Genomic DNA, 18,750 nt, shown 5'->3' with positions numbered 1-18,750 from the left:
TCTCCGTTCAGATTCACTGTCTTCATCGTGTGTGATGTATTTCCCTCGCGGAAATTGTCACGGAGAGCTGCATCTGTCGCACAGCGTGTCTCTGCTTCTTTCGTTGCTCGCGGCGCGCGCTCGCAAAATCGTTCGAGGCCAAGCGGCGCATGCACCGGTCCGCCCGAGGCAAGAGTGTGTCACAGACTATCGCTTTCCTTCTCGTTTTTTTCTTCCTTGTCTCAAGAGACGTCCTTTCTTCCTGAAGCGCAGTCGTCAGCCCCGTTTCCCCCTTCTATCCACTCGAGCAACTGACGAGAGAAAACTCAGCCAGAAGGCAGCCTCCGCGCCGTGGGCTCTGAGAAACATCAGAAAGTCTGTTGGTTTAACCTGCAGGGGAGCGCCAGCAGAACACCCGGAGAAGGGAGTGAACAAGAAAGAGAGAAGGCGGCGTAGCCTTCACTTGGGTGGGGAGCGGGAGGCCGAGACCACAGGTGGAGACAGCGGAACCGTCCCTGTTGAGACACATCGAGAAGGAACTGGGGTATATAGGTATACATGTTCATACAATCGAAAACAGCCGTTTCACGGATTCACACGAATATGGGAGTGCGTTCTCGTGCTTGAGGAGGCTCTTCACACAGAGGCGCCTCGTCTGCTCGGGTGTCTCCACAGAAAGCGAGAGCAGGATTTGACATTATCCAAGGTGGAGAGACTGCCGACTTCCTGTGGCACAGGAAGCATCTGTCTCTACAGAGAGAGACACGAATTCACACGGTTCAGGAAACTTTGTTTTCGCCCGATTGAATTCCTAGCGCCTTTCCCTGGTGCCACTTTATCTGCGGTGTATGTACACCTGAGCTTGCTAACAAGACTGGCACATTCACATGCATTCACACTTTCAGGTGCGTCTCTTCCCTTGCGTGTTTTTCTGTCGGGTGTTCGAGGTGTGATACACGCGCCTCCACCTTTTTTTCATGTGCTTCGGGTGCCTGTTTTGTCTCCGTCTCTCCCATCCATTTTTTGCTTCCGCTTCTCTTCGTCTGCATGCCCTTCTTGCGTGTCTCTTCTCGCTCTTCGCGTCCCTCGGTTTCCGCTCTCTGTCTTCACTTCTCTCTCTTTTGTCTCTGTCCTCCACCTCTCTTCTCTGTCTTTCGTCTGTCGCTACTCGTGTCACCTGTCGCCTCTCTTTGCTCCATCTCTCCTCACCCGTTTCTCTCCTCTCTTCTTCTTCACCCTTTTGCCCCCTGTGTCCTCCCTGTCTGTCTGTAGACTTCTCTCCGTCTGCGGCTGTCTCCCCTCCGTTTCGCCTCATGTCTGCCGCACCTGCCTGCAGTGGAGACGCGCGCTTGTGGCTTCCCGCTGTCCCGCCAGCTCCCTCTTTTCTCCTGTCTCCTTCCGGGCCTCGATGCCCCCGCGGCTCGGCGTCTCTCCCGCCTCCCTCCGATGTCGTCACTTTCCGGATTCCCTCCATAGGCCCTCCGCCCGCGCTCCACACGAAGCCGCCCTCTCTGCAGGTCTTTGAAACGCACTTTCTCTCTGCGCTCCAGTTCCTCTTCCTCTGCGAGCGCGTCCTTCCCCCACCCTCTCAAGATGGTTTTCCTCCTGCCGTCTTCTCCGGCTCTGTGCCTCGACAGGTCGCCTCCACCTTCTTCTCTTCTCTCGCCCCTGTCACCGACCGGTCTGTCCCCGCTGTCTCCCCCTTGAGTCCGGCGGTGTGCCTGGACCCCTTCTCTGTGGCGACTTGGGAGAAGCATTTGCCGGCTCTTCGCGCGCATGCAGAGACTTCTCTCTCTGCACGTTGTAGCCTGGTTCTGGCTGCCGCGTTTGCGACGCTGACATGCGAAAGGCCCCGCGAAATTTCGAGCTTCGTTTCCATCATATGTAGCCTGCTCGACCCCGAGAGCGACTCTGGGCGGGGCATCGTCCTCAAACAAGAAGCTCGGCGGTGGCTCTCCGCTGTCGGCGTGGAGACGCAGACAGCTGGTGTCTCTTCGCCTCTCTCTCGGGTGCAGAGGTCAACATCCACCGACCCGTTTGTCTCATTTTTTGCTGGATTCCTCTCTTCCGCTCTGACTACCCTCCTCAGGACGGCGCCGGGAGTGTTGCCGTTCTACAGAAGCCGAATCACAACGCACCACTTGCCACTGCTGCTCTCCCTAGATCGAGGCGGGCACTGGGTCTCCCTCCTTCTCACCCTTCTTCGCTATGTCTACACGCTGCTGCTCCATCCGCCGACTGCGGTGGAGGCCAGCGCCGCGGCGGCCCGGGAAGCCGCGTCCGCCTCTGGGGCGCGGCCCGAAGAGTCCCAGCCAGCTGAGGGCCAGTCTTCTGGCGGCCTGGGCTCCAACGCAGGCGCAGAGAGCAGAGACATCTCGCCGACGACACACGCTCTCACGGTTCTGCGCTTTCTGCGGCAACAGCTCGACGCAGTGTGTGGACAGCCAGCTCTCGCCGCTCTCTCCTTCTTCCTCTGCTCGCGACTTCTCGCCTCTGCGACCGCCGGCGGCAGTCTCCAGCTAGTTGGGCGCGAAGCCGAGGCGGTTGTTTGCGGGGTGTGGGGTCGGCGAGAGGGCCGCGCTGCGGTGTGTCTCCTCGGCGGCCGCGAGGTCGTTCGCGTCATGGGCGAACTCGCAAGGCTCGCGGCGATCCGCCGAAGCGTCTGGCCGTCTTTGCTGCATGCGCCTGACGAGCACCTGTTGCCCCTCCTCATGTCTCGTCTGGGGAGGAGACCCCTCGGAGACACTGGAGGCCGAGGGAATGCTGGCGCAGCCTGGCGAGAGAAGAGAGCGAGGGAGGCACTCCTGGCGGGTTGGGGGCCTCAAGGAGCTCAACGAAGCTCTTCGATGGAGACGGCTCCGTACGAGGATGGCGAGAAGCGCGACTGGGAAGAAGGGCCAGCTGCGAGCAGAGAAAGATGGGGCGGCGTTTGGGAGGCAGCGCCTTCTTCGTCTGAAAAGAGGAGGCAGTCTCCTTGCAGAAACTGTGGCTCCCTTTGTTGGAGACAGGCACTCGGCGTTCTTCCAAGAAACGCGCGAAACCGATTTGGGTTCAGTCCGTTCTCTGTCGCACGCAGTGACTCATCTGCCGTACATCTCTCTGCCCCAGAGACAGCTCGGCGGCTTCGCCCCGGCGAGGCGCATGTCTCGCTCTCGCGCAGCAGGGGGAACAGTGTGGATCGCACTGCGGACTTGGGTGCTGTCTCCGGCACTGTTTCCTCGGAGCGAAAGCGGCCGCAAGAGTCTTCTCTGCCGAGGGGAGAAGGGGTGACGGATCCTCGGCTAGCTGCGAAGCGTGTACGCGGAGAGGCGCTTGGGTCGGCTGCATGCACAGCAGAGCGTGGAGGGGAGACGCCCGAGGGAGAGAAGGAGAGCAGCACCGAGCAGGCGCGACAGGGCGAGGTGTCGCCTCCGCCGTTTTCGGGGGTTCCGCGAGGAGGCGAGCACACTCCTTCCGACAGAACCGACTCGAAACTCGACCGCGAGTCTTTCCGCGCAGAGCGGGCCCCGCATTCAGGTCTCTGTGAAGCTTGTTGCCGCTGTCTAAGGAAGACAAGAAGTGAAATGCGCCAGACACACGAGAGCGACGCCGACGGTCCCCGGCTTCGGCCAACAAATCCTGTGTTTCTGCCTTGGCTGTTGGGAGAGCCAGAGGCCGTTCACGGCTCGCCTGAGCCTTCTTCGCATGCGCTCGCGGTTGCCGAGACGGCACAGAACGACGCTACGACGTCCATGCACCCGCGAGCCTCGCTGCTTGCGTGGCTTCTGTGTCTCCCGCCTTCGTTCGTCCTCATCTCTCTCCTTCTTCCCCCCGGCCTCGTGCGAGACTTGCTCTTTCTTCTCTCGCAAATGCAGCTCCTCGCGCCTGCGCCGGACGAAGTCGCTTCGGAGCTGGAACTCGTGGGTGCTCCCGCCTCAAGAGCAGTCAAAAAGCATGTTGCTCGGCGCTTTCTGGCCCAGGCCGCCGGCGCGAGTCAGCAGTTCTTCTTCGAGGCCTTCCAACACCACTGGCTTCTCCCGCCGAGCGTCGCCAAACCACTCGCCGCGGCGGCAGCCTCGGGCGCGAGCGGGCCTCTCCCTCAGGCCTTCGCCATGCTCGCGCCGTTCGTGGGCGACCTTGCGAGATTCGTCGTCCTCCTCACCCCGCGCTTCGCCTCCGTCGCGACAATTCCAGAGCCAACGCGACTTGGAGCGCCAGGGCCCGGTCTCGGTGTCTCCGGTCGCGGGTGGAAGCCTGTGGGAGAAACCGAGGCAGGACAGAGAGGCGAAGAAGGGATGCTGGAGAAGGGCGCTGCTCCACGCGGGCTCCAACTGTGTCACTTCCGTTTGTCGTCTCCGTCTGTGGTGTTTGCTCGCTGGCTCTTGAGTTCAGTTTACATAAATATTCCTTTCCCCTTCTCCGTCGTAGCTGCAGCGCATGCGCGCCTCGCCTTCTGTCTCGACTGGCTATGTTTCTTGCCTCCTCACCTCCTCCCGTCGTCTTCTCGCTCGGCCGCTGTCTCTCCAGGGGCGCCTGCGTTTCACTCTCTTCAGGAGCCTCAACAAACTCTCTTGGGGAACCGCGTTTCCCCTGCAGAGCATGCGTTCGACTTCGCTGTCTGGCGCACTCCTGCCGCCTGCCTACAGGCGGCCGAGAGGACAGAGAATCTCCTTCGAATCGCGGTGGAGCACTCGAGAGGAACTTCAGCAAGGGCGAGGGCGGCTGCGAGCGCCGCGGCCTCTGCCACCGCCATCGCCCAACAGGAATACCGTCTGCTGTCGGCTGAGCTGCGCTCGCGAACGGTGAACGGCGCGACAGACTCGTGGGCAGGGCCTGGAGCCCCAGCGACGCAAGGCCCTTCGGGTCTCTTCTGTGAAGACACGGGCCGCCGCGAGCGTCTCGCCGCCGCCCGCGAGGCCGCCAAGGAGACAGTTCGCCGCGCCACCGCCGCCGGCTTGCCCACAGTCTGGGCCTCGGGGACTTTCCCCACACACTTTTTGCAGGAGGCGGTTGTTCTTCCGCTGCTCCAGTTCCTTCTCCCCTGCAGGCGGCAGAGTGCCGTGGGCCGGGCTTGCACGCAAGGCGGCGGGAGGCGAAGGAAGAAGGGGGCAGCACGAGGGGCGAGCGAGGTGTCTCCTCAGGCAGGCGCTCCGGGTTTAGCGTACGGGCTCGAGGGGGACATGAGTCAGAGCACTGGACACTCGGACAGAATGCAGGGCCAGGGTGCTGCCTGTGGTCAGGCTGCAAGAGGTGATCAGGGCATGAGCGGAGAGGCGGAGAAACGCATGGCAAGAGAGGATTCAAGGACTGCTTCGTTTTCCTCGTTAGAAGAACATGCTGCGGCTGTTTATGGACTCCCGGGGAATCTGTCGCGGGACGCTGGATCTGCTCGTCTCGCTCGGCTCCTGCCTTTTGGCTTCCTAGCCTTTCAGCTGGCGACAGATGCCGCCGTTCTCCCGCGAGATGCCGCGAGTCTTCTCGATTTCTTCGGCTGTCTCCTCGCCTCCTACTCGCCCTCGTCCCTCCCCCTCTTTCTGCCCTCCCTGGCGACCGCCCTCGCGGCCTTTGGGCTCCTGCAACTATTTCTCCTTCCTGCCTCGCCTCTCGCTGCCTCTCTCGGCAAAGGGCGCCCCCAATCTGCTGCCCTCACAGCTGCGATTCAAAGCCACACTCTTCCGGGCCTCCTTCTCCGACAAGCGGGCTTCCCCGTTCGCCTCGCCTATCGAAGCGTCCCCCCTCGAGGCGACAGTTCTGCTCCTGCCTTCGGGCGCGTGTCTGGAGCGCACACTCTCTCTGGAGGCACAGGCGGACCCGCGAGTCTGGGCGCAGGCCTCGCGCCCGACAGGTTGGTGTCGGCGCCGCAGGAGTCTCCTAGTCCCTCCGATGAGGAGGCAAACAGCCGCGAGTCGTCACAAGGACGGCCAGAAGGCTTGCGCGTAACTCGAGTTTTCACGGACAATCCAGGCCCACCGGCGGGTCGGACGCGGGATCTCTCGGCCTCCGAGGGCGTCTGGAGACCGGTTCTGTACCTAGGAGGCAGTGGAGCTCAGAGCGACTTCAAGGCTCTTGTCCCCCTGCACCAGCTCCTGCTGCATGCATGCGTAGCGGCTGTAGCCATGGTCGCCCAAGTTGCCAGCGGGGCACCGGCCTTTCGGGCCTTGGGTGAAATCTGCTGGCGCCCGGCACGCGCCCCACACAGAGACACTTTTGGGGCTCCGGCCGGAGACCTGCATGCGCCGAACCCGGAGGGGAAGGTTGATGAGACTCGGCCTCGCAATGCGACGGGAGGCGTAAGGAGCGGGGGCGAAGCAGAGACTCTTGAGGAAGAAAGAGAAGCGAAAGAGCCTGGAGCTCTTGTGTGGGGCGAGAAGGAAAATGCTGTTGAGAGTGAGGATTCACAACCTTTCTCCTCGAGTGGCTGTTCCTCGGCCAGCGAAACAGACTCCTCAGATTTCTCGCAGGACGAAGACGATGAAGCTCTGAGCGACATATTCTTTCGACCCGCACAAGACCCTGCACTCGCTGTCTTTCTCTCTCGCAGAGCGTCCACCCCGCGGCCCTGGCCTTCCGGCTGTCACCCAAGTGTCTCTTCTGTCTCCTCAGCGCCCCGCTCCGCATCTGACCCCCGCAGTCAAGGGTCCACGTGTGGCTCCAACCGCGCCGACGCAGGAGACGCGGAAGGAGAAAAGAAAGGAAACAGTGAAAGGGGGATGCTTGGAGGGTCATTTTATCAACTTCCTGCCTTCCTCGAACTCCAGTCTGGTCTGGCGACTGAAGGCAGAGTTTCCAGAAATTTGGGGGCTCCAAGGAGGCCAGAACAGAGGAGACCCAGAGGCGCGTTGAAGCCTCGGAGTTCCCTTGCCCTGCTGGCTGTCGAGGCGACAGAACGGGGACAGCCGTGGGGTCTCATGGGAGCTTGTCGGCGTAGAGAGAAGGCTGAAGAAGAATCGTGTTTAGGGCGGTGTTTGTGTCGACCGTCTCGCTGGTGGCGAGAGCTCCTGAGGCCCGCGGAGAACCGGAGAGTGTCTGCTTTTCCTTCTCAGAGAAAGGCCTCGATTTGCCCGCCGTCTTTCTGGTCTCTTCTCGCGTCTCTCATCGGCAGAGAAACAGCTCAGGAGGCAGAACTCGAGGCCTCAAGGGCGGCGAAAGAAATAGAGTCAACGGAGGAGAGACAGGAGACAGAAGAGAGGAAAGGCGAGCAAAGTGTCGGGATGAAGAAGGAAGGTGGGGAGGCAGGAGTTGCAGGTGGAGGCGAAAGATCTTCCGTCGCATCTGCGGAGAGAGCAAATGAACGGGCAAGCACCGTGTGGTACGTCGTCGGGTGCGTTCGGCAGGCGCTGGAGTCAGGTCGCCGGGAGGCTTTTGAAGATTTGGAAAGCGGTTCTGAGCAACCATCTGGGACTGCCTGTGCTGTCCAGAGAGCGGCTTTGCAGCAGGACGCGAGAGACGAAACCCGACAAGACAAGCCCCTCTCTTACATCGCCCAACTGCTCCTCGAGCGTGTCTCAAAAGTGTCTCCTGTCTCCGAGGAGACACTTTGCGGGGCGTCGAGTCGCGGGGCGAAGGACCCCTCCGCTGGGGTTGACTGTCTTCAGTTCTCTTGGCTTCGCGGCCGCGGCCTTTCTTCAGAAGGCGACGCACATGAGCTCTCTCAGAGACTCTGTCTCCTTCTTTCGGCTGTCCGCCGCGACCTCTGGAGGACCCGAGAAGGCCCCGTGAGCGACTGTCTCTTCTGCGGGCGCTTGTTAGGCTCCAAAGGTGCGGTGGCACTGCAGGGACGGAGGGGCTCCAGAGAAGGTAACGCAGGGGAAGCAGAGCAACGGCGATTTCTGGAGAATCTGGAAAGTGAAGAGACCGAAGGAAAGGAAGTGAAAAGTAGAGAGACTCAGGAACGAAGTAAAGCGCAATGCAGAGGCATTTTGGGGAGAACAGGAGATTGCGAGGACGCGCTTGAATCCTCTTGTTGGGGAGCGTCGCCGAAGCAAGAAACGATGTACAAGGATTCCCTTTTTGTATGGGGTTCGCTTTTGGCGGAGATGCAGAGGCGTCAAGAGGAGACGCGAGGACGGGGGCATCTCGAGAGAGAAGGGCAGAAAGGAGAAGTACAAGAAGACACGGTCGAGACAAAGGACTCGCCGGACCCTTGCCCCTTCGTGGGTTTCCTTCTTCTGTGTCTCCTTGCCCAGAGTGCGGAGGCGGCTGCAAAGGCCGCCACTGTGGACTCAGGGTGTCTGCAGCTTTGCCGCGTGAAAACTCAGAAGAACGAAGTGGAAGAAGAGCCAATCAACTGCGCAGGGGGAAGCGAGGCAGGTGGAGGGGAGACACCCCGCGAAAGCGAGGAGGACGGAAGAGGCAGAGAACAGGTGTACGAAGCTGCAAGCCTCTTGCGGGCGTGTCTCCACCTCTACGGGGTGTACATACACCGGAGAATGCGAGACCTGGATGTCTCTAACCCGAGAGAAGTGGTGACGCGAGATCTCGAGTTGGGGCTTCCGTTCCTTTTCTTCGCACAGAGTCAGCGAAGCCGAAGAGCGAGACACCAGCCATCTCAGGGGCCTTCTCTTCTCATGCGTGAGGCTGAAGCGTCGGTACAGGCCGAAGACAATGGCGTCTTGCCGACTCCATTCGCTCTCCTCTGTCAGGTAAGTTCCGGGGGGGGGGGGGTGCTCAGAGAGGGATAAGTCCTTTTTCGCGCGGGGAAGCGACTGTGTCCAAAAGTTCTGTGCATGCGTTCAAGTTGCTCCTCCTCGAGTGAAGACTTGTAATTGTGTACCGCAAGGATCCGTGGCAACGTCTGGCGACATGACGATCATAGCTGGCTGAGGTATTACTACCGCCACTGGCTTCTGACGATACGCACGCGCATTCAACAATTAACGATGTCCATTTGTGCATCTATGCCGACAACCGGGGGGACCGACTAGCACGACTTGACTGGAAGAATGCAGGACTCTCGGTGGGAGGAAGAAAAGAAGCTGCTTTTGTGTAGAGTTTATCGACTCGCGAACGCGCGATTCAAGGCCCTTGTCTTCATGATTCATCAAAGGGTGACGGTCATCTAAGCGAACAGGAACATCTGGATGGTCGCACACAAACCTCATGCGCAGACCCAGACTCCTTGTTTTCGTCGAGAACTCGATGCAGAAACGCCCTCGTAGCACTTTGGTTTAGATCTCGGAATGCACTCGAGAATCGACTGAAGTGAAAACAAGAAACTACCTTCAAATACACCTTTTCACTCGCCGAAGCTGTCTGCAGTTTTTCGATAGCCCTGTTGGGAGGCTTCACATTTCAACGTTTTTTCCACTTCGCTCTCCTTAATTTACTCTTCGTTGCAGTGCTATCACCTGCCGGCGCATATTCTGCCTCTCTTCATCGGCCAAGTGCCCCTTCTCTCTGCCGTCTTCGTCTCTTCCTCGGTGGGTGAGCTGGAGACCCTTGGAGTCCGCTGCGGCCTCCTGAGAAGCGTCTCCGAGGACCGCGGCGAGGCGCCGGGAGTGGCGACATCACCTGGGAAGCGGTCTCTGCTTCCGCGGCTCTCTTCGCGGCCTTTCTGCTGCGGACTCTGTGCATGCATGCGCGCTGGGGAGAGAGACGCGCGGAGAGAAGAGAGGAGACTACTGCGAGGAGAAGAGCCAACTCTTCCAGCGCGCACCTACCCTATCTTCACACTTCCGGAGTGGCACGACCATTTTCTGGAGAGACGAAAAAGGCGCAGGGGAGAAGAGAATCGAGAACCGGGCGTTGGCTTCCATTCGTGCAAGTCTCCGGAAGTCGTCAAACTCGTCCAACGCGTCCTCCTGCCCCGAACGCTCTTCCCTCCTTCTGTTCTCCAGTGGCGGAGCTGTCTCCTCGCGTGGAGACTCTTTGGCCGGGAAATGGAAATCTACCATCTCCTCGACGCCCCTACGCCTTCCTTTCTCTCTCGACCTGTGTTCCGTCTCTCGTCTTCTGCACTCGCTGCTTCTGAGAGTGTCGGCAGCGAGTCGTCGACGGGTCTCTCTAACGGCTCTTCTCTGCCGGGTTCAGGTTTGCTGGGGTCACCTGTCTCGCCGGAAGGCGACTCGAGTCCCGGGGAGAAGCTGTGGGATTTGCGCGAGGGACGGAACGCCCTCTCAGGAGCGCTGCCTCTCTGGCTGTGTGTCGAAGCCGACGGAGAGGGTCAGGGAGACGGTGGAGAGAGGCTCGTGCTTCCCAAAACGAAGAGCGGCGAGTTTTTCTTCACGCCAGAAAACTGGCCGAAAGAGGAGGTCCGTGGAAGGGTGTCATCTTCCTTCTCTCCCTTGTTCTCGTCGGACCCGCGTCAGGGTTCCGTTTCGTCGCTTCGCGCCTCCCTCGTCCTCCTTCCCCCCTTCGCAATCCCGGCGTCTGTCGCCCTCTGCTCACCACCATCTCCTCTTCTTCTCGATCTCCTCGATGCTCTCCTTTCTCTCCTTTCCCTGTCCTTCTCTGCTTCCTCTCACTCGGCCCCTGTCGCGTCGCTGCACCCGCAGGGCGCTCCGGTTCTCCTGGGGTGTCTGATGGCGTTGTTGCCTCTCGTCTCGTCTCTCCGCCCGAGTTTCCCCGTTCTCAGACAGACCGTTTGGACACTTGCCTCTGCTCCGGATCCACGCGCAGCTGGGGAGTCTTCGCAGTTGCGAGAAGAGAGAAGCGAGGACTCAGTTGCCCTCCTCGTCACCTGGCTGCTGAGCTGGCTCGCAGCCGACCCCGCGCGCCTGAGGTGCATGGTTGCTCTCCTCAAGGTCCAGGCTCTCCCGCGACTTCCCCCGCAACGGGAGAGCACCCTCTCGAACGGCGCGAGAGGAGACAGGCGGTCTGGTGGCGGCGAGACGCGCGCGCGGAGAGGCGTGGAGGACTCGGCGAAGCACCGGCGAAGCGCCGAGAATCGCGAGAGAGAAAGAAGAGATGAACGGCAGAGAAACGAAGACGAAGAAAGAGAAGAAGCACGACTGAAAGAGGTGTGGAACGCTGAAGACCAAGGTCATAGTGTCTGGCAGCGGGCAACGTAAGTTTTTCTTTTTCCTTCTGTGTTCTTCTCTCTCAAGGGCGGAGTGTGCACGCGACCGTTTCCACTCCTTTCGCGTGCATTGATCGTTTCACGTTTTCTCCCTCGCAAACCTTGTTGAGAGCCTTCGCCGTTTTTCTTGAATTCGTTGGGTATTGTAGGACCAGTTGGAAATAATAAAGCAGTAGAGAATGGGGAAGGCAGGGTAATCTCGGGAACTGAAAATCATTTGCTAAAAAACTTGATTACCAGAGCCGTCTGAGAGTCTCCTTCCCTGTCTTTCTGAGAGTAGTTGAGGCCTCTCTAGGATTTTCGTTTTTGTGGACTCCCCTTTTCTTCTTCGGCGTGTGTACCTCGCTCTTCCTTTTTCCAGAGGGTTTCTTCCATGCGGGGGCCGGTTTCATTCTCTTCTCTCTCTTCTCCACTTTCTTCTCCCTATACCTCTCTTCCCTGTCTTCTTCTCCATGTTCTTCTCTGTTTTCTGAGGTTTTTTCACCCCTTTATCTTCTGTCTTCTCCTGGGGTCCCTTCGTTTTCTTCACCTTTTTCTGCTTTTTCTTTTTTTTGGTGTTTCAGAGTGCAGATCGCTGCTTTTGCGACTCGTCACGCAGGGCCTTCTTCGAGAGACCCCTCCGTCCTCATCGTGCGCTTGAATTTGCTTCGACTTTTCTCCTTTCCAGAAAGAAAAAGCGAGAAGGTCGCTGCAAATGTGAAAGTCTCTGAAGACAGTCTGCACGGGGGAAAAGGAGATGCATGCGCAGAAATTCCCATGGCTGACATTCAACGTTTTTGCGAATTTCTCGTTTCTCCCGGGCCCTCCATGCCTTCTTCTGCGTCTCCCGAACAGTGAAGAGAATCAATCCAGTTCACAACTTTCCTCTTTCACTTGGAATGGAACGCAAACCGGAATACGCTGTTTTTGCCGTCTCTTTGTCTTCCCTTCTCCCACTCCTTTTCTCCGCGTTATCATCCTCCGACTTCTCTCTCTTTCTCTCCCTTCTCTTTCCTTCTCTGTCTTCTTTGGCTCTCTTCTGTCTTCCGCTTTCTTTCTCGGTGCGTTCTTTCGCTTGTGTTGCCCCCTCGTTCTCCTGCGCCGCTTGCTAAGCGTGTCTCTCCCGCCTGTTTTCGCGTTTCTCTCTGCTTCTGAAAAGAGACCCGGAAGAGCCGAAAACGCGCTTTTCCTTCTGGTCGCCGAGGTTGCAAGTCGCAGTTCTCGCCAAGCCGGCGAGAACTGCCGGAGTTCGACAAAATGAGAGAAAAGCGAAAAGGCGAAGGAAAAGCCTGCATTCCCGTCTCTTTTCCTTGGCGCTTCTTTCTGAGAAGCGTCGGTTCTTCAGCTTCGCCGGAAACCTCAAATGGTGAACGTATCAGGCGCCCGCCCACATAGAGCTGGTCTTGAACCGCAGTTCTTCCTGTGCATGCAGATTCTCGTATATATTATCTATCTATTGCTGTCTCTCCAAATCTATCTCGATATCTCTCTATGTGTATCTCCATCTATGTCGATCTATATATATCTATCTCCAAATGTATATGCAGTTGCGGATATGGAAACGTACCTAGGGAGACAGGCGTCTCTCCAGATATTCAAATGGGCTCAGATTGCAAGAGCCCTGTTCGAGTATCGATTGGGCGTAGACAACGATAAACTGAGATACATACACCGAGGTGCATTGTTGCAGGTAGAGACAGACAGATGGAAATACAGAGAGGGAAAGGGGAGGAAAAGACATGTAAATGCATCTCAAGAAAACGAGACAGAGGGTCGGTGTAGGAAGGTAAAAGCACAAAGGTGAAGTTGTACATACACGTAGAAATAGGCAGCCTTCTGCCAGTTTTGCGCAGCTATCGGAGGCCTGCATTTGGGAAGAGCCTTCGCGTAGGAGCTTGGGAAGAAGCGAATGCTGTTTTTCTTCAGTTTTTTTTGAGAAAAGATCTGGAATACGGTTTTCCTCGGTGTTCAAGACGATTCACCTCGCATATAAAAAGTCCCTATATAGACTCTGTACAGACTTCACACAATCCTGTCGACTCCTAACTGTTCCTGCCGCTGTTACCTTCTTTTTCGCATGCGGTATCCCCCCTCTTTCCCTCTCCTCCCAGCGGGGAGAGGAGAGGATGTACAAAGTCGAAATTTTAAAAGATTCAAGCAACGAACAAGAAGAGCAGAAACGAGAGACGCTCTTTACTACAAAAACAATGGCCACGAGTGCCATCGACGGTGTTTCCCTTGGAAAAAGTTCATGATCGTTTTTCTTTCCTCCCCGTAAACATCAAAGTTCATGATTGTTTTTCTTTCCTCCCCGTAAACATCCTGAAAGCATTTCTCCCTTTCCCCATGTATACCCTTACTTCTTTTGTCACTTTTCTTCCTCTTCCGTCTTGGTCGGTCGTCTGCCGTCTTACCTAGATCCCTTTTCTCTCGTCTTTAAAGATCCCTGCGTCTCTCTTTTCTCCCAGCTTTCTTCTCATTTCCTCAGTGTCTCCCTTTTCTTCCTTTTACTTCCGTGTTTTTTTCTCTGTTCTTCCCTTTTATGTTCTCTCCCTTTCCTTCCTGTCTCCCCTCAATCACCGCGACTTTCTTCGTCTCTCTTCTCTTTTTTGTCTCTCTCTCCCCGCCACTCCTCTTCCCTCCCTTCACCCTCACATTCCCCTCACCCTGCCTCGTTTCCTCTGTTCTCTTCAATTCCAGTTCTGTTCATTTTTCAGTATCCGAAGCCGCCCCCCGCACCTCTCTGGCCGGTGCCCCCCAGCCCAACGCGTCCGAGGACGTTCTGCACCGCCGCGGTTCCCGCCTGAGCAGCTAGCCAATTCTTGACGCCCTCTGCCGCAGAGCCTGCAGCTTTCGGGACTTCACTGAAACTCGAGAAGAGCGCGAACGAAGAATTCTGGCCCGAATCGCCTGAAACAAAAAAACCACTTTTTAAAGACCATTGTCTGTCCTGTTTGCTTAGCTAGTTCAACGGATTTCAATGCAGAAGAGAGCACTGGCTTTAGTAGCTCACAAAAAAGTAGACAAAAATCTTTAGAAGCCATTGTTTACTTGCGTGTTAAAAGCTATTTTTAGGACAGTGCCATTTCCCCCAACATCCATGTTCATTACATTGGAAGTAGATAATTTCTGAAAAGGATTGATTCCCATTCATTGATTCACTATTGAAACCGAATCAAGAGTTTTCCAAAAAGCATTCAACTCCGCTTCCTGCTATACCAGGCTCCACCTTTTAACAAGCAGATGCGCATGGAAGGAAGACATTCGAGACAAATGCTGTATCCCACATGTCGCTACTTTTTACGCGCCTCGGCGACACACAGGAACTGAGGTGGAATGACTTATGAAAACGAAAGCAAGCCGTTCTTCTTCCTCTTTCCCTTCCAGAAATCGTGGAAAGCCGTGTCACAATCACACCGAACCAAACCGCCTCGGTAGGAAGGAAAAAATGAAATAGACCTCCAGCACACTTTCAAAGGCCTCTCCAAACTACACCTATTGACGCATGCTCAGAAAGAACCTTCCTTCTTCATACAAATATGCCTATTCATATATACATACACATCTTTTCGTGTACATATTCATATCAGAACGCAGTGTTCATACTATATATGTGCATATATACATATATATATATATATATATGCATATATTTGTATACTCATGAATTTGCTTGAGTATATAAGACACATCTTGCATTTATAGATATATACAGAATAACTGATGTAATGGAGGGACGGGGGCAGAACTGATCTCGCATGCGGCGAGTTCACAGGTGAAAAACAAGTATTACCGACAAGAGTACCACCGTCCTCTCTCCAAAAAAGACACTTCTCTTCGTGGTTTTCCGAGTCTGAACGTGAGACGCTGGACAGGACAGACCAGAGTTTTGAATCAGGAAGAAGGTTTAGTGGTCTAAAAGTACAAAGTGTCTTGAGGCAAGAAACAGTAGAGTTGAGGAGGGAGTTCGCAGGTGTCCAGACAGCAAAGAGAAACCCGGTTACTCTGCTGCGAGTTGAGTCTAGCCGCGAAGCATGAAATGGCGCAGGCGAAACGCGGAAGAGAGACAGAGGAACTCACCTGAGGCGGAGCAACGGCGGTAGGCCATAACGTTTGTCGTCGCCAAGGTCAGGCCCACCACGCAGAGAAGCAGCTGTACATACACCCCAGAAAGGCGGCACTCGGAGCGACACATTCGCTCACCGGGTCGGGTGTAACTGGTTGACCATGTCGATAATTCGATTTTCTTCCGCCCTCATTGAAGAAGAAAACTCAAATGAAACAAATACTACAGCAGACAGCAACGATCGCGGTTCATGCTTGTCTCTCGGACATAATTCGCGTTGCGCATGCACATCCGTCTTCTCCAGTCAGTCCAGGTGTCAAATTAGCAAGAGCGAGCTAGAGCCATTCTCTCTCCCCAAATGCGCTGCTCCAAATTCGGGGCTCCGACGAAAAAACTAAGTCAACTTAGCATTCACAGATGGAGCAACCCTACAGATCGACATTACAGTTACGTAGTCACATAAAGTATTCACATATATATATATATATATATATATGGATTAGATATAGATATATTTATACACTTGTATATCCTGCATGATTATTCAGACACACACAAGAAGAGAGACACACCTGTGGGTACATATGCAAGGCACGCACTGACGCATATCGGCATATAAATAAATATATGTATATATATCTATATATGTATAGGTAGGTAAACACAGGCTGATACAGATAGAATGAGAGATAGATAAGAGGCAGACAAAAGATGGAGAGATTCGATTGATAGACGGATTTAGTAAAGACTCGAATCGAACTGCGTTTCCAAGCGTGAACAAACATCTCGGACTTGAAAACCTTGTTCATACCCAGAAAAGCTGGAACTCCAGAAGCTTCATCACCGCCAAGGTCAGCCAGACACAGACCCATGCGTAATTGCCTAACCAGAAAACCCGCCACTCTACGGTGTTGATTTCGCGTCCATCCTGAAGAAAAAAAAGAAAACACATACCTGAAAAGTGGATAGAGATGCCAACAGACACGCATAGACACGTCGGCACAAATTTACACGTAATGGTGCATTTATATATATATATATATATACATATATAAAAAAATATAAATATATATTTATATATATATATATATATATATATATATGAGTGTGTAAACCAACATATGTATATATGTGTACATGTACATCTATTTGTATACATATGCATAAGCGTATGCACATATGCATGTACAACGACAAGAATCAACGTTTACACCCTCTAACGCATCAATCTGTATATATGTATCTGTCTATACGCATCTACAGGTACGGAGAACGAGAGGTGTCCTGTTTACGCGACACGCACACAAAGTGAGCCGGACAAGAATATGCGCAGAAAAGGAAACATTTAGGCAGAAGAGTCTGCGCCTTCCTCGCTGACATTTCACATGCAGATGCACTACTCGCAAAAACACCACGGGTCGGAGAAAAGCGTCTTCTTCTTCACCTGAGCGCGCTCGAAAATCCACTGGTTGTTCCCTTCCGCGTCGACCGAACTCCACCAACGCATTCCGATCAAAATCCTGGGGGCGACGCAGAGAAGAAATGTGAAAAATTTCGAAAGAGATGTCAAAAGACAACAAGAAAAGCCGTCCAAAAACGCATGTGTAGGTAGGCATTCACATCCACTTAAATTTATGTTCATATAAATATATGTGTATACATCTATGTATATGCATATCTATATATATCTATAAATACATATCTATAAATATATATATATATATAAACATATATCTATAAACATATATATATATATATGGACATATAGGCAGATAGATATAGATATTGATAGACACACGCGAGAGAAAGCGCACTGGAGCTGACAACAGAGTTCGCCGCTGTCACGAGAGAAGGGGGACCCGGTACCCAGAAGCCTTCACGACTGAACAAGGATTGCGGAGAGAAGGGCGCTTTACACAGGCACGCAGAGGCGCGCGTCCTCCCTTTGAATTGCCAGCCAGTTCGTCTGCAATGAAGGCAAAGGCCGTGGTGGGAGTCCGTGAGCGCAGCGGTGTTTGCAAGTCGTTTGACTCGGCGAAAGCCGTTTTCCATCTTCGTCGTCACCGTCAACTGCAAAGAGCTACACAGGATTCCCCGCTAACGCAGTTCGAAGGCGTCACGCACAGGAGGCCGCGACGGTCTAAGGCGCGGGTCCAGACTCACCGACCGGAGACATTCTTGACTGTCCAGAAGTCGAGAACGAGGAGCACTAGCGTCGCCACGAAGACAAAGATCTCCCCGTCCTTCAGAAAGAGCAGGAGCCAGCCGCCGGCGATGTATCTGCACAGAAGCGAGAGAAGGCGAGGGCAGACACAAGCAGTTTACTGGAAACTGGGTAACAGCGTGAATCTGGGAGGCGTGCAGAGCAGCGCGGAACGCCAGAAGGAGGCAGGGCGGGGGCGGTGAACCAGACGTCTGCATGGAAACACGACGTGAGAGAGTGAACGCAGAGCAAAAGGAGCGTCTATGCAGAGTCGAAACGTAAAACGTAGAAGGGGGCAACGCGAGGAGGGGCAAAAAACGAGAAGAGGAAAAGGGAGGCAAGACAGGCGTCGAAGCACGACGAGATAGCAGCAGAAAGCCTCTGCAGAGCGTAGCACCTGGTGGACGTACACTGCAAGGGCTGCCGCTTTGAAAAAGAGATGGAAGAAACAGACTGTCGGGTTTTTGGCGCCGGCGAACCAGCGTTGCAGAAAGGAGGGAACAGCAGACGAAGAATAGTCGAGAGACTGAGGGATGGAGCCGCCAGGTCCTCGGCCAGTAGAGGCGGCAGTCGAGCCAGCTGTCGAGACACTTGAAGAAAGGAAGGAGAGGCCCTCCGCATCTTGGGCAGACGCAGAGAGGCCGTTCGGGGCCGAGTTCAGATTGATCATGTTCTTGAACTGGAGCCTCGAGCTGGCTCGCGCCTTTCTACAAGCCACAGGGAATTCTTCGCGTGAAAAACGGGGAGAATGACGAGTAGCTTGTTTACACTCTGTGCTCCTTAACTGAGTTGATTCGCGTTAGAATTGCTCTTCTCTGTCCGGCGACCTCCAGCCAGTGTGCCCTTGTTGACACGAGGCTCGCAGTGTGTTCGTCCAAGTCCATACGAGCTCACCCCCGTGGATTGCTTAAAAAGGACAGAAGAAAGCGTTGAATGTACGTGTACGACGAGAAAGAAAACTTCGGAGACAGAACGGGACGGAGGACGAAATAGGACAGGAAGAAAAGAGCAGCAGAAAAGAGCAGCGGGTGTAGCTGCGGAGGCTCGAGACGGCATACCCAGCGTGAAAGGACGAGAAGTTTGCGGTTGAAAAAGGGACGAACAAGCAGGGAAGCGAAGGTGAGACGCACGCGCGAAGCGGAAGGAGCTGGAGATACACTCGAAGTTTCGGAGAGAAGAAAAGCGGAAACAAGAATGCTCGCGGTAGCGAAAGGCGTCGAAAAACGAGAAACCCTTCCAGCTTGGCGACCGTGTACCCGGTCCGGTGTGTCTGTACGCTTCTGAGAGGCGTTGGACGGGAGGCCGTCGGGAGGCGCGGAACAGGGCAAAGAAGTTCAAATTGAACCTCAAATTCCGCGTATTGGTGTTCGGCCAGAAGTCAAGAGGGAAGGCACACACTGGACTTCGTGTTTGAGGGCATCTTTTCACCAAAAATCGCGGCAGAAAATGAGTCGCCGTTTTCTGCGGCATGCGCGTGCATGTGCTGAGAACGGGAAAGCCCGCCGCCGACGGCCGAAGCTGCGCGAA

The 18,750-nt window shown here is 55.1% G+C and overlaps 2 protein-coding genes across 2 annotated transcripts; one reads left to right on the top strand and one right to left on the bottom strand.

Moving 5' to 3' along the window:
* Nucleotides 1-34: 34 nt before the first annotated feature.
* TGME49_221720 (hypothetical protein) lies at nucleotides 35-11,812 on the top strand (the record flags this gene model as incomplete). Its single annotated transcript, XM_018779937.1, has 4 exons — nucleotides 35-884; nucleotides 1,252-8,600; nucleotides 9,297-10,963; nucleotides 11,539-11,812. 4 exons carry the CDS (start codon nucleotides 35-37, stop codon nucleotides 11,810-11,812), a joined length of 10,140 nt encoding a protein of 3,379 aa, XP_018638284.1.
* A 783-nt stretch (nucleotides 11,813-12,595) lies between these two features.
* TGME49_221700 (hypothetical protein) lies at nucleotides 12,596-18,613 on the bottom strand. Its single transcript, XM_002369958.2, has 6 exons — nucleotides 17,634-18,613; nucleotides 17,184-17,300; nucleotides 16,465-16,540; nucleotides 15,832-15,948; nucleotides 15,035-15,107; nucleotides 12,596-13,864 (listed from the first exon to the last, which is right to left on the bottom strand). The coding sequence occupies exons 1-6, from the start codon at nucleotides 17,891-17,893 to the stop codon at nucleotides 13,668-13,670; spliced, it is 840 nt and encodes a 279-aa protein (XP_002369999.1). The 5' UTR covers nucleotides 17,894-18,613; the 3' UTR covers nucleotides 12,596-13,667.
* Between the last annotated feature and the right edge of the window lie 137 nt (nucleotides 18,614-18,750).

The sequence above is a fragment of the Toxoplasma gondii genome, chromosome II (genome assembly GCF_000006565.2).
Source record: "Toxoplasma gondii ME49 chromosome II, whole genome shotgun sequence".
NCBI lineage: Eukaryota > Apicomplexa > Conoidasida > Eucoccidiorida > Sarcocystidae > Toxoplasma > Toxoplasma gondii.
The sequence above is the reverse complement of the archived record's forward strand: the minus strand, read 5'-3'. Positions and strand labels throughout refer to the sequence as shown.